Source organism: Musca vetustissima, unplaced genomic scaffold, assembly GCF_032173495.1.
Source record: "Musca vetustissima isolate MV318-11 ecotype Yass unplaced genomic scaffold, APGP_CSIRO_Mvet_v1 utg401137, whole genome shotgun sequence".
Lineage (NCBI taxonomy): Eukaryota > Metazoa > Arthropoda > Insecta > Diptera > Muscidae > Musca > Musca vetustissima.
In genome coordinates, this window is record NW_026877508.1 from 8,154 (window position 1) to 22,152 (window position 13,999).

Sequence of the window (13,999 nt, forward strand, 5' to 3'; positions counted from 1 at the left end):
TTTCAGTTTCGTTAGCGTGAAAGTTGTTCGAACAGCATCACAGATGGGACTAAGCAAACAAAAGCTGCCTGTTGGTTGAATGGATGGTTAATAACAACCAGACAATACAAATGTTTTTGTTTTATTATCATGGGCTGTTGTTGTTGTTGAATTTTAATATATCACTGTTATGTTTTTTTTGCTTTGATGTTTGGTTTTTAGATGGTATAGATGATTAAAAGCTTAATGAATAATTATCATTTATGCTATTTTTATATCGACAAATGCAAGTTGACTCACTCTATTCTATATGGTCCATCATAAAATATATGTATATACTGGGGGCTATATTTAAATGGGAACCGGAATTTCAGTTGGAAGGGTATCAGATGCTGAATAGATAATCGGAATCAATCTGATAATCTGAATCGATTTACCCCATTACCAATAAGGTCCGTTCATCGTACTCAAATAGTTATAATTTAATTTAAATTTCACATTCAGTTCGTATCATCTCGAGCTCATTTGCTGCAAGACCGGCATAAATAAAAAACATTGGTTTTGCAGAAAAGGGTTTTAAATTTTCATACCGGACAAGATCCAGAGGGACTTCTATAGTTTTCAATCAGAGTGTGTAAGAGATATTTTTTCACAAAATTTTTTACAAAAAAAGGATTCTGAAGAAAAACGTGAGCGTGAGCAAATCGACATTAACAGGAGTCAGAATGAAGTTCGGAAATTTTACCAACGAGTAAAACACCAAACCAAAGGCTTTGGCTCATCCTCCTGTAGAGATAAAGATGGAAACATGGTGATAGATGCAGACAGCGTCTTGGGGATATTGGTATTAAATAGTGGAGGTGAAGAAGATACCTCAGAACCAACAAGAAGTGATGGTAAAGATTGTGCACCACCTAGCCAAGATGAGGTCAGAGTAGCAATTGGTTAGTACAATTTGGCTAGAGGAATGCATGCCCATTGATTTGAACCTCAGCATACTGTGTACCGTACACAAAAAAGGAGGCAAGACGATATGTGCCAACTATAGAGGAATAAGTCTCCTTGATCAATGACATAATTGGACCACACCAATGCGGCTTCAGGCCTGGCAAATCCACCATCGACCAGATTTTCGTTCTTCGCCTATGACATCGGTTTTGAAATTCGGAGGAGAATAGTGTTGGCCAACAGATGCTACTATGGTCTAAGTAAGCAATTCAGAAACAAGTCCACCTCTCGCCAGACCAAACTCACACTCTACAAGACGCTGATACTACCCGTGCTGATGTATGGATCTTGTGCAAGCAGATGAGGCAGCTTTTAGAGTATTATAGAGAAAAAATCTCCGTAAGATCTATGGGTCGATTTGCGTCGACGGAAGCATGAACTGTACTATCCTATACTATGCCTACCAAATATTATCAATTTTGATTAATATTACCGGGTGTATCCCACTGAAATGTACCCCGATTTTTCGGTAATTTGGGGCTTTGGATACGGTTTTTAACCTAATTGACTTAAATATTATATTCTGGGATCCCCCGGCGTTTGAAATCTTCCCACTAAAAAATTAATATCAGTCCACATTTGGAGTAGCACCCATTTTGGTTATCCTGAAGATTTTAAACACATTTTTGAATGCACACTACTTCTTGGAGTGTATTAAAAGTTTTTTTACTTTTTTTATACCCTCCACCATAGTATGGAGGGTATATTAGTTTTGTTTTTCCGTTTGTAACGCATCGAAATAATCATTTCCGACCCTATAAAGTATATATATTCTTGATCAGCGTAAAATTCTATGACGATCTAAGCATATCCGTCTGTCTGTTGTAATCACTCTAGCGTCTAAACGAATTGTGATAGAGCGCCAAAATTTTGCATAGAGTAGTCTTTTGTCTACAGGCAGGTCAAGTTCGAAGACGGGATATATCGGTCCATGTTTAGGCATAGTTCCCATATAAGGGTACCCCCCAATTTTCCGTATTTTGGGGTTCTTGAGCGCGTTTTTCAACCGAATTCGCTGAAATTTGGTATATTGAGTTGCTATTGGGTTCCCAATTTCTCCACAAAAAATTATACATATAGGTCCATTTTTTCTGGTAGCTCCCATATAACGGTACTCTCTAATTTTCAGTATTTTGGAGGGTATGGAGGGTATATTAGTTTTGTTTTTCCGTTTGTAACGCATCGAAATAATCCTTTTCGACCCTATAAAATATATATATATTCTTGATCAGCGTAAAATTCTATGACGATCTAAGCATATCCGTCTGTCTGTCCGTCTGTCTGTTGTAATCACTCTAGCGTCTAAACGAATTGTGATAGAGCGCCAAAATTTTGCATAGAGTCGTCTTTTGTCTACAGGCAGGTCAAGTTCGAAGATGGGATATATCGGTCCACGTTTAGGCATAACTCCCATATAAGGGTACCCCCAATTTTCCGTATTTTGGGGTTCTTGAGCGCGTTTTTCAACCGAATTCGCTGAAATTTGGTATATTGAGTTGCTATTGGGTTCCCAATTTCTCCACAAAAAATTATACATATAGGTCCATTTTTTCTGGTAGCTCTCATATAACGGTACCACTTTTCAGTATTTTGGGGATTTTTAGCTTATTTTTCGACTGAGTTGGCTTAAATTTAGTACTTTGAGTTCTTATGGGGTAGAAAATCTCGGTTTTTGAACCGAATATAACCCCCTTTTTTATATTAAAATAGTTATCTGATTTGTTCCGTGTTTTGAGTTTGGTTCTAATAAAAAATAGAACGTAAGGTTCGATAATGAACTATAGCCGCATTTAGACCTAGCCCCTGATTGGAAGTTCCAGAATTTGAACTAAGCTTGGAAGAAATAATAAGATGGGCAAAGTTCGGATGAAATCTAAATTTTCTGAAACGGATTTGGTCCAAATAAACATGGAGTCTACAACCAATATTTCGATGAGACACATTTTCACCGTGTTAAAGTGTATACACCCTCATTAGCCATAAGGCTAATCCGTTTTTAGAAATGTCGGTATAGGTCCACTTTTTGGTATGTTCCCTATATTTTCATTTCAAGTACCTGTCAATATATCTATGGTGGAGGGTATCCAAAGTTCGGCCCGGCCGAACTTACCGCTTTTTCACTTGTTTTAATTACTACATCCTTGCCATTATGAATATTTAGTATGAAAATTCCAATAATGTTTTCCTTTATAGTCAGACATCCAACATGACTTTTAAATAAAATAAAATTTTTAAGAGATTATATTTAATAGTTTTATATATTTTCTGTTGAATTGCAGCATAACATACATAACTAATTAATGCAGTTTATTGCGAATGTTCTACTTTGGGATGATAACCGTATTCATCGGCGGTATAGGTAACTTTAATGTGTTTCCCGTCCTTGCTGACGAATTCGTATTCACCCTTGACGAGCCAAGATTTTTCGTCTTGCAAGTGACCTTCTTGGAAGGCACGAATCTTATTGGTCAATTCAAAGCCATATTTAAAATCTTCAATGTTAACCTCACGATATTCTTTAACAACATCAGCTTCTTCGTTGGCGTAGGCAACGGCCAAAAGGCAAGCAAGGAGAACAATCTGCAAGAAAAGAATAATATTCAATTAAAAATAAAAGGAAAACCTTACTCTGACTCCATATCACAGGATAATACCCACTGTGAATTTCATATTTAATTTTTTTCTAGTCGTTTATTTCACTTTCCAAAAATGAACTGATTTAGCATATTTCGACATCTGCATTTATATTGTGGAATTGTGCTGATTCTAACTGAAAATATTATTCTGCACAAAAACATACAGGGAATGTTAAATTTGATTTAGCACTGGAATGTATGTCTATGTTCAGCCGGTAAACTTGATGTTAAAAATGGTAGATTTGTCATTTCATAATTTTTTTATTTTATTGATATGCTTAATGGCTTTTTGAACATTCCTTTTATCTTCTGCGGCAATATTTTATAAGTGGGGAAAATTAATGCAATACATATTGCATAAATAGTTGTAATTATTTTCATGACTAAAATAATGAATTATACATGTGACACAATTTTAGGATTTTTTTGAAAAACATCTTTGCAGAATAATTTTAAAAATAGGTTTATGTGTTGACATAGCCCCATATAAAGGTTCCACCCTAATTAAGCTCTTGGCGGCAGATTGATGTATTCGGGACCCTTACTACTTGTTCTATTATCAACATCTTGTCGTCTACTATTATCACCATTTGGGGGTGGATTTTTGCACGAAACTACTTTATTTTTATATCCTTTACCACACTGTGGTGCAGGGTATTATGTCTTTGTGCATATGTTTGTAACAGGAAAAAGGAAAAGAGATAGACACATGGTTCCTTTTGACAATATGCGTATAATCACTTTTTGAGTCGTTTTATGCATGTCTGTCAATGTTAAATTGTAAACATAGAGCAAATTGCATTTATTATTAGAATGAGATGAAATTTAGACCATTTATTTGCCCCAAGAACGAACCCTATTGAAATTAGCGAAAAACGGTTTAGATCTAGATATAGCTCCCATATATATTTTCGCCGATTTCTAGCAAATGGTGCTGTTCGTTAGTCTCGCTAAAACTCGAGAACGGCTGAACAGATTTATCTGATCTTAGTCTTGAAATGTTCGTGGAGGTCCAGGGAAGGTTTAAGAGGTGAGAAAAATTTGAAAACCGCGAAAAAGTTGCAAAAAATATTTACATTTCCACGAATTTGGTATCGAGCTATTATGATTACACCATGTAGTAGTAGTTATTTTGAGATATATTGGGCGAAAATTGCTAGCGTATCATTCTTTTAAGTCTTCATTTGTCAATTATTGAAAATATTCAAAATATTTTTTTCATTCCATTGAATCTACACGCGATCATGCAATGTACACGTTTCCATGGAATGTATTTACACATTACTTACTTATATTTCTGAACAATACAAAAAACAACAACTTTCCTAGTGATAACAGTATATTTTGCCAGAAAAATAAAATTAATTCAATTTATTGTGTTCAATGCAAAATCGGACAAAGCAAAGTATCAATGTTAAAAAATGCAAAAAAATCGAGAAATGAATATTTAGTTGGATATTCTTTGTTGTCCAGAACGGCCTGTAAACGCTTCGGTATTGATTTGACCAAATTCTGACATACCTCCGGCTCTTTGGAGTTCCACGATTCCAGTAAAGTCTCCTTAAGCTGTACTAAGGAGTTCAATTGTTTTTCATACACTCTCCTAGCTAATTCATCCCAAAGATGCTCAATTACGTTAAGGTCTGGGCTCTGAGAAGGTGTTTGTATAAGTTTGGGGCAGTTATGGATCAACCAAAGCTTTGCAACACCTGATGTGTGCTTGGGATCGTTGCCTTGATAAAAGGCAAAATTGTTAGCGATACCCAATTTGTCTGCACTTTGCTTTACATTTTGTTTTTACCATCAATAAAATGCAAATTGCCTACTCCCGCACTCGACATGCAGCCCCAAACCATAACAGAACCTCCTCCGTTCTTAACAGTGGCTTTTGTATTCTTATGATTAAATTCAGCATTTGGCTTACGCCACACATACATCTTTCCATCTGATCCGTGTAAATTAAATTTGCTTTCGTCAGTAAACAGAACCTTAATATAATGAAAACTATCAATAGAAATGTATTTTAAGATGATCTATCATAAAATTACCTGCTTCCAAAAATCTTCTGATTTTAGTACATACTCTTTGGCATATTTTATTCTACTGTTTTTATTTTTAAGGCATATAAATGGATTTTTTCTTGCAACTCTCCCATAATAATCATATTTATGTAATGTATTGCGAATATTATTTAGGCACACATCTTTTCCAGTGCGAGTTTTTAAATTTATTTTAAGTTCTTTTGCGGTTTTAAATGAATATTGTTTTATTTCTTTTAATATCGAACGCTCTTCTCGCTCATTTAATATCTTCCCTTGACCTTCTCTGCTTTTATTGGTCAATCTGAACTCATCACGGAACCTCTTTATAATGTCGTGGACAGTAAATTTACTCATTCCTACCAATTCGGCAATTTCACTTACTGTTTTACCTTCATAATTCAATTTATCTATTAATTGACTGATTTCCACACTGGATTGTTTCCCTTTTGGAGCCATTTAAATTTATTTTTATTTAGTACTAGCGGGACCCATGGCGCTTCGCTGCCCCTACTGAAGTTATCAAATTAAAATTTAGATATGATCAATTAGTAAGCGTCCTATATACAGCTGCAATATTTATTAAATTTAATTTAAAATTAGGTAAACCCTGGTATTTTTATATGCTCGCATTAACACTACAAAAAAAAAATTTAAAAAAAATATTGGTGTTTCTGAATTTATCCTATCCCAGTCTCTGACTTTTTCCAGATAATAAAACGATTTATAATTAAAATGCACACTACTTACTTCAATGTTTGTGTTTTTTTTTTTTTAATCCAAATAACATTTGTTCTATTCCAGTACTTTCTTACTAGTAAAGGTGGAAAAAGGAAAATATTTCAAAATCGCTCTCAGAGTACAAAATAATTTGAAAAGTTTGGGATGGCAATACTTCAAAATCAAATTTCAAATTTCTTGAATAAAAAGTTTACAAAGAGAACGCCATTTTGTTTTGTGCTCTCTTAAATTTTATACAATGTTTTACCAGTTTTGTCGGTTCAGGGACGGTTTTCGAGTTAAAAGTTGCAAAACTTGTAAAATTAGAAGATTCTTTTAGGTTCTGGAATGTTTGATTTTTTTCAAAATAAACTTGTTTTCACAAAATGACAAAAATGGAAAATTATAATGTCAACCTTTTTTCAATTTTACACAATTTTTATTTCAATATACATACATATCCGTATCGTTCGAAAATATATCTTCATCGGATGATGAGTATTTGTATCCATGTTACTCAACCATATTTTCAAGCCGCTACCCTAAGATATATCCATAGAAAATGTTCAACATATGTATGTACATTCTTTAAGATGTATGAATACTTTTGATGCTATTACTCATCAGTTTTATCTAACCTATGTTACTTCCATGTTATCGCTTGACTTACCAAGAACATATTAGTAAAATCTGTTTAGTGGTTTTTCAGTCCCGTTACTCAGCAATAGTTTGAAGTCGGTATCTATAACCGTACTTAAGATATACACAAATTACATGTTCATAAGTTTTGAAGTATGATTACGTTCGAAGCTATAACACCGCATCTTCGGGAAATCTTAGAAGTTTATATAGCATATGTTATTCCCAGGGTAAGTTATGACTTTCTGTGAAAATCTCAGTAAAATCTTTTCAGCATTTTCAGAGTCTACAAACAAAATATTTTCAATTTTCAATATGTAGATTTTTAAAATGCAGTAAAAAGTGAATTTTCCGTTAATCGTACCATGCTCATTTTTGTATGGATGGTGTGTATTGACACCTTCGTTATTCAGGCGAATTTTGAAAACAGTATCTGTAACCGTTCTTAAGATAAACGCATATTACATATTCAGAAATTTTGAGGTATGTTTACTATTGATGCTATAACTCCTCATCCACGCGGAATTTTAAAAGTTTATACAGCCTATGTTACTTTCAGGGCATGCCCCGACATACAGTGTAAATCTCATTAAAATCTGTTCAGCGATTTTTGTCGTCTATCGGTAACATACAAACAAACAATTTTTTTTCTATTTTATATATATAGATCACCACCTTCTTGATCTAAATGCAATTCACGAATGAATATGACAAACAAAATACCGATTTGAAGTTCATATTTGCATAATAACGGGACTTTAACATTGATACTTTGCTTTGTCCGATTTTGCGTTGAACACAATAAATTGAGTTATTTCTGTTTTTCTGACGAAATTTACAGTTATCACTAGGAAAGTTGTTGCTTTTTGTATTGTTCAGAAATATAAGTAAGTAATGTTTAAATAAAAGCGAAAAAAAACTACACATTTAGACAATTTTTCTGAAATGTATATCATTATTATATCTGACAACCACTTGTCCGATTATTCGATGGAGCCTCTGTATGCCCTAGATTATTTTGTTTGAAAATATTAATATTTATAGTTCCATTGGAACATGTTATTCATTAAAGTACCTAAAATGTTGGATTGTAAAATATGTATCACAGAAAAAACTAATATACGAGCATATTTTCTTTCATTAAATCTATCATTAAAAAAACAGCAATATTAAAAAAATAGCCAAGGAATAATATCTGATGTTAAGTTTGTATCAAAACCTCCGTCAAAAACATTTATTATAACAAAGAGATTACTGATGTTATCTATACCTCAAATAGGACATCAAGTAAAAACGTCGTTTGGATAGATCTTTTTATATCTTCCAATATGTAGATTTCCTCGGCCGGGACATTTATATGGACTATGTTACAGCATTATGTGGTTGTTGTCTGGAAAAATAATGATTACAATTAGAGACACTCTGGTAGCAAAACGGGGAGAAAACTGTGTTTATATTTACGAGATCCACTCGATCTCAAATGTCAATTCCATAGCGCATACGTAAAATATAAATAACTGGATTTGAGAATAGGATAAACGTGACGTACACGGTATGGAAAAGACGTTTGAAATCGAGTGGATTCAGTAGTCGCGCCTTAAAAACTTCAAGTGCCTTATAAAAACGTTATGTTTTAAGTTGGGAATAAATTGTTTATTCACAGGAATCCGTTATGCCAAATTATAGCCAACTCTATTAGAAAAAAGTCCTTTTTTTACTCAATGATCACAATTTTTTTGAAACACGTGATCAAAATACCGAATATTGTGGGTACCGCTACATGGGGGCTTCCCCAAATAGTGGACCGATATTGAAAATTTTTAGTACACCAAAATTACAACTGATCAGATTCAAAAACGTGCCCAAAACCCTCAAAGCATGAAATATTCGTATGCTTCGCCAAATATAAAATTACAGGAAAATACCTAATAGTAAGGGATACCGTTATAAGGTCTACCGGATACTTGGACCAATATTGATAATTTTAAGTGGTGAGATTTCCTGCTTGATAAGGGGACCTAGAGAATTTCGTATAAAAATGTTAAACTTTCAATACAAAATACCCTAGAAGTAGTAGCAATGAATGTTCAAATTTCAAACATCTATCTTAGATCGTGGAGGGTATAAAGCTTACTTAATATTGGGTTTCCGTAATTATAAGTATATAAATATATTGGGAATGTTTTAATTAAATCTGAAAGTCAAACTAGAATTTAAATTTATTTTCCACGAATCCAATTATTAATACAATTATATCCCCGAAACTTTAAAAGACAAAAATAGCAACAAGACTCGCTTATAAACATAAAGTTGAAGATATTCAGTAATGTAATGTTAATTTATGTGAGCTTTAAGTGAGTGAGGTATAAAATCAAATCTAAAATGCAGAAAAGTATACATCAACAATATTGCTAATGCAAGACGATTGGTGTTATCACCATTAAAATATCCTTTATCACTGCTTGGCACTAGGATCTGGAAGACGTTTAGTTTAAAATACGTCATCTTCAAATTACTAATAATATTGAATTGACCGGCGTTTCATATTAATATTTTGACACATGTAAAAGTTATATTTGATATTTTAAATATAATATGTCAAATATAAGTTATCTTCGTAAAAATATGAAATTTTGACTTTGACCTCATGTCATTTGTAAACCGTGACCCATAATGGAGTAAAGCTCAAAGTCTCCAAATTTGAAATATACAACAATGGAATTTTTGCAACCAATTAGATTCCTGGCCCATGTTGTGTTGACAGGTTAATTTCCTATGATAGCACTTATTTGTTCTTATCATTTTATTGTAACATATATGCATTTTCATGTTACCATTGAAATAACTATACATAAATATTGGAAATAAATCTATCAAAAAGAATTTGCTAGACGAACATCACGACATGTTTAATAAAGCTAAGTCGGCAACAAGAAAGCCAACTCACAAACAGGAATTTCCGGGAGAGATATTCCGCATAGAAACCAAATACAATTAGCAAATAAATTATAAACTATTATAACCCAGTTTTATTTTAAAAACCATGATACATTTAATTAAACATTCCTGTTTTTCCCTTAAATTCCCGTGCATAAATTCGGAATATAAATTCAGATGACAAACTTAACGAAATCAGTTCAATTTTGTTAGCCAAATTTAACTATTTGTAAAAAACTCAAAATGAAATTCGCTGTGAGTATAGCGGAATAAAATTGAAGTGAAATATTTATTATAATTGAATGTTTCCGTTTGTTTGCAGATTGTTGTCCTTGCCTGCCTTTTGGCCGTTGCCTACGCCAACGAAGAAGCTGATGTTGTCAAAGAATATCGTGAAGTTAACATCGAAGATTTCAAATATGGCTATGAATTGACCAATAAGATTCGTGCCTTCCAAGAAGGCCACTTGCAAGACGAGAAAACTTGGCTCGTCAAGGGTGAATACGAATTCGTCACCAAGGATGGCAAACACATTAAAGTCACCTATACCGCCGATGAATACGGTTATCATCCCAAAGTAGAACATTCTCAATAAATTAGTCGAATTCATTTTAGGAATTTAATGGTTAATTTGTTGTAATAAAATTTTGCAAATTATAAAAAAAAAACATTTCTTTATGGATTTTCTTTTTCAAAATGTCCTTAAGAGAAGTTGATTTTAATGACCTGAATAAAATGGAAATCAAGTACATTAAAACTAAGGATTCTATATATAAATATTTTTTAGGTTAATACTCACATTTTCCTATTTTCTGGAAAAATATCTATTTCTAGAAAACAATCATAACTAGCAATTTCGTTTTGGTAATTAGGATTATTTTTTAAGGAAATTGTAAAAAAAAATATTTGGCTTTATGATTGCAAGGTCCTTGTTGACATAACATTTCTAGTAAACAGTAGGGAAGGGACTACTTTGAAGTTGATACTGCGGAAAAGGGGAAATCAACAAGGGTCAATCTTAATAATTTTTTTGTACGAACATGTGCTGTACAATTATCATATTTGGAGATTTTTCTACACATGTATCTCGGCGAAGAGTAAAGTTAATTTATTTATTTTAGCGGACCAGCTTTCTTGATTTTATGGTTAGTTTTTGAATATGGATTATTAAGTGCGCGCAATGATATAGAAACGTGTAACAAATACGGAGGTATACATCACACTTTTCGCCAAATACGGAGGTATACATCACACACAAAACGCAACAATTTAATGGGGTTGATCGAAAATGGTGGTATTTTTTTAAGTAAAATTAATAAAATTATTTTTGAATGCCTTTAGTAAGGCTATGGCCACTAATAATAAATGTGAAATCAGATTATGAAAATCAAATAAAAATAATACTAAATGGCGTATCAAATATAAGAAAAAAATAAATAGTTCATTTCCTCACAGTGTTTTAAATAAGAATAACATGAAATAGTATTTTTATGTATTATGGTCTTAAAACTATGGCATACCTTAATTAAATTTGAATTATAGCCAATTTGGTTGAAAAACGTGCTCAAAATCCCCAAACTACCAAATAATGAGGAGTTTATGTGGCGCCTACCACGAAACCTAAGTCAATATTGATAGTTTTTGATACAAAGACTTCGCACCCAAAGAGAATTCAAAATAATAAATTACAGCCAATTTGGATGATAATCGCGAAAAAACGAGCATTAATGCGGTACGGTTTAATAGGGGGGTTGGCTACCCCAAATAGTGAAGCAAAATTGATAATTTATGGTAAGAATATGTGCTATATGTTATTACGAGGATGGTAACAATTTTTGTTGGGAAAACCTTATTCGTAGTGTCAACATATCCCCCATATTAAAGCTGTTTACCATATCGGAATGTACAAGTGAAAATATTCCAAATGTCAATTTAAAATGTTTTATGTTTCGGACATGCACAATTTTTACTATTTTTTTTTTAGCCAGCATTCGGAAACTAATATATTAAAAAAGAGGTAGGGGAGACTGGGGCACATTCGGCACTTGTTATTTAGAGATCTATAACTCAGTACTTTTCAACAAATAAAAAACTTTATGGCTGATTATTATATTATATTTATATAATTAATTAGTATTAGTTAAAATTTTTTAGAGTTTTGTAAAATAACTAAAATTTGCGGAATGTTCCCCTACTCGGGGTAGCTTCGTCATTTGAAGGGACACATTCGGCATCATAGTCATAGCCTGGTAATTATGAATGCTATCAGTCTTGTTGGAATTCAGATCCTCTAAAGGTTCTATTTTGTTTTAATATGCGACTCAATGTTTGGCCATAAGGCTATAATCTTTAGCTGCGGGCGTTGTAGTCTCAAGGCCACATACACCATCAGAAATAGCTTTTTCTATAGAATTTTCGTTAATACATGTACGTTTCTTCTTATATATGTAATTTCGAACGATATTAAAAGATTGTTTTAAAAGACAAACTCAAAAAATATTAAGGAAATAATATTGCACTATCTGTATATGGCCGAATGTGACCCACTTCAAAATGTCGAATCTACCCCGAAGGTACTTTTTATAGTTTATTTTTAATTTTTTTTTCTATGAATCTTCTAAAAACATTATATTTTGAATTATTTTTATAAGAATATACATTGTAATTAACGACTTTTTAATAAAACTGCCTTAAAGTGTGAAAAGCTTTATACGTGAAATACTTACGATATGGAATAGAAATGTTACAAATACATCTGTAAAAATTCAAAAACACCGCTAGAGCTTCCAAACATTGCGACAGTTTTTTTTTATTTTGATATTCGATACTTATGTATCGAAGCTAGTGATGCACAGTCAAGCTTCATATCGAAAACGCGATGTGCCCGTTGCCGAATGTGCCCCAGTCTCCCCTACGGGAATGCATGCATTTCGTTTTAGGGTCAACGTACAAAGAAAGTTTAAAATATTTGTATGAAGATCACTCTTGGGGAAACATGAGGGAATCTTGGTACCAACAATGCTTGATATTTAGATGTTCCGGCATGTCATAATCTCACCGGTGAATAATTCATTAGATCATTTTGTTAAGAAGTTTGCTTAAGACATAAGATTTTGCTGAGCACAAAGGTTATGTTTATTATATACTAAACATCATTCGAATTAGTCAAATATTGAGAAGACGAAGTAAAAAAAAAACACGACATGAGTAGAATTCTACTTAATAATTTTTCATACAATCATACATATATTTCACATTAGACACAAAATCTAGTTAACACATTAAATTTGTTAAAGTGTGCAAAAAGTAATTAGTGGCTATAATTATTATTTATTTTCTTAATCTGGATTATAAAAGTAGTTTATATAATCCAGATATTTGATATAATAAATCAAATCTGGAATTCCTGTTCTATTTGTTTTTTTTTTTTTCACAATATAAATGCAGTTGGCAAAATGACTTAAATCAGTTCAATTTTGGACATCGAATCAACTCATAAGACAAACTGAAAATGAAATTCACTGTGAGTACTTTCGAACAAAACATCCATGGCATTTTTATATTCAAAAACTATTCCCCTTTTTGCAGATTATTGTCCTTGCCTGCCTTTTCGCCGTTGCCTTCGCCAACGAAGAGGCTGATGTTGTCAAAGAATACCGTGAAGTTAACATCGAAGATTTCAAATATGGCTTTGAATTGACCAATAAAATTCGTGCCTTCCAAGAAGGTCACTTGCAAGACGAAAAAACTTGGCTCGTCAAGGGTGAATACGAATTCGTCACCAAGGATGGCAAACACATTAAAGTCACCTATACCGCCGATGAATACGGTTATCATCCCAAAGTAGAACATTCTCAATAAATTAGTGGAATTCAATTTAGTCAATAAAAATTGATTTAAAAAAACTTTAAATTAAAAAATATAATGGCTATATATTTTGTTTAAAATAGTGCCGTATTATGGTCAATTAGTTTTTCAGAAAAAAAGTATTAATGGAGTAAATATAGCAATACGTAACTAGTTGAAAAAAGCAAAACAGAA

General features: G+C 32.5%; 3 protein-coding genes across 3 annotated transcripts; 2 read left to right on the forward strand and 1 right to left on the reverse strand.

The window, feature by feature from the left end:
- Window positions 1-3,294: 3,294 nt before the first annotated feature.
- On the reverse strand, window positions 3,295-7,061 carry LOC133322095 (larval cuticle protein 9-like). The gene is made up of 2 exons (XM_061531162.1): window positions 7,053-7,061; window positions 3,295-3,567 (listed from the first exon to the last, which is right to left on the reverse strand). The coding sequence occupies exons 1-2, from the start codon at window positions 7,059-7,061 to the stop codon at window positions 3,295-3,297; spliced, it is 282 nt and encodes a 93-aa protein (XP_061387146.1).
- Window positions 7,062-10,201: 3,140 nt separating this feature from the next.
- Window positions 10,202-10,574, forward strand: LOC133322093 (larval cuticle protein 9-like). The gene is made up of 2 exons (XM_061531160.1): window positions 10,202-10,213; window positions 10,281-10,574. Exons 1-2 carry the CDS (start codon window positions 10,202-10,204, stop codon window positions 10,551-10,553), a joined length of 285 nt encoding a protein of 94 aa, XP_061387144.1. The 3' UTR covers window positions 10,554-10,574.
- Window positions 10,575-12,511: 1,937 nt separating this feature from the next.
- Window positions 12,512-13,832, forward strand: LOC133322094 (larval cuticle protein 9-like). The gene is made up of 2 exons (XM_061531161.1): window positions 12,512-12,531; window positions 13,459-13,832. The coding sequence occupies exons 1-2, from the start codon at window positions 12,512-12,514 to the stop codon at window positions 13,817-13,819; spliced, it is 381 nt and encodes a 126-aa protein (XP_061387145.1). The 3' UTR covers window positions 13,820-13,832.
- Window positions 13,833-13,999: the final 167 nt, after the last annotated feature.

Bases quoted from the DNA above. Each gene is read 5' to 3' on its own strand.
- LOC133322094 (XM_061531161.1), top strand. From the start codon at position 12,512: ATGTCGAATCTACCCCGAAG. The intron at 12,532-13,458 runs GTACTTTTTATA...TCAACTCATAAG, and splicing joins ATGTCGAATCTACCCCGAAG to ACAAACTGAAAATGAAATTC.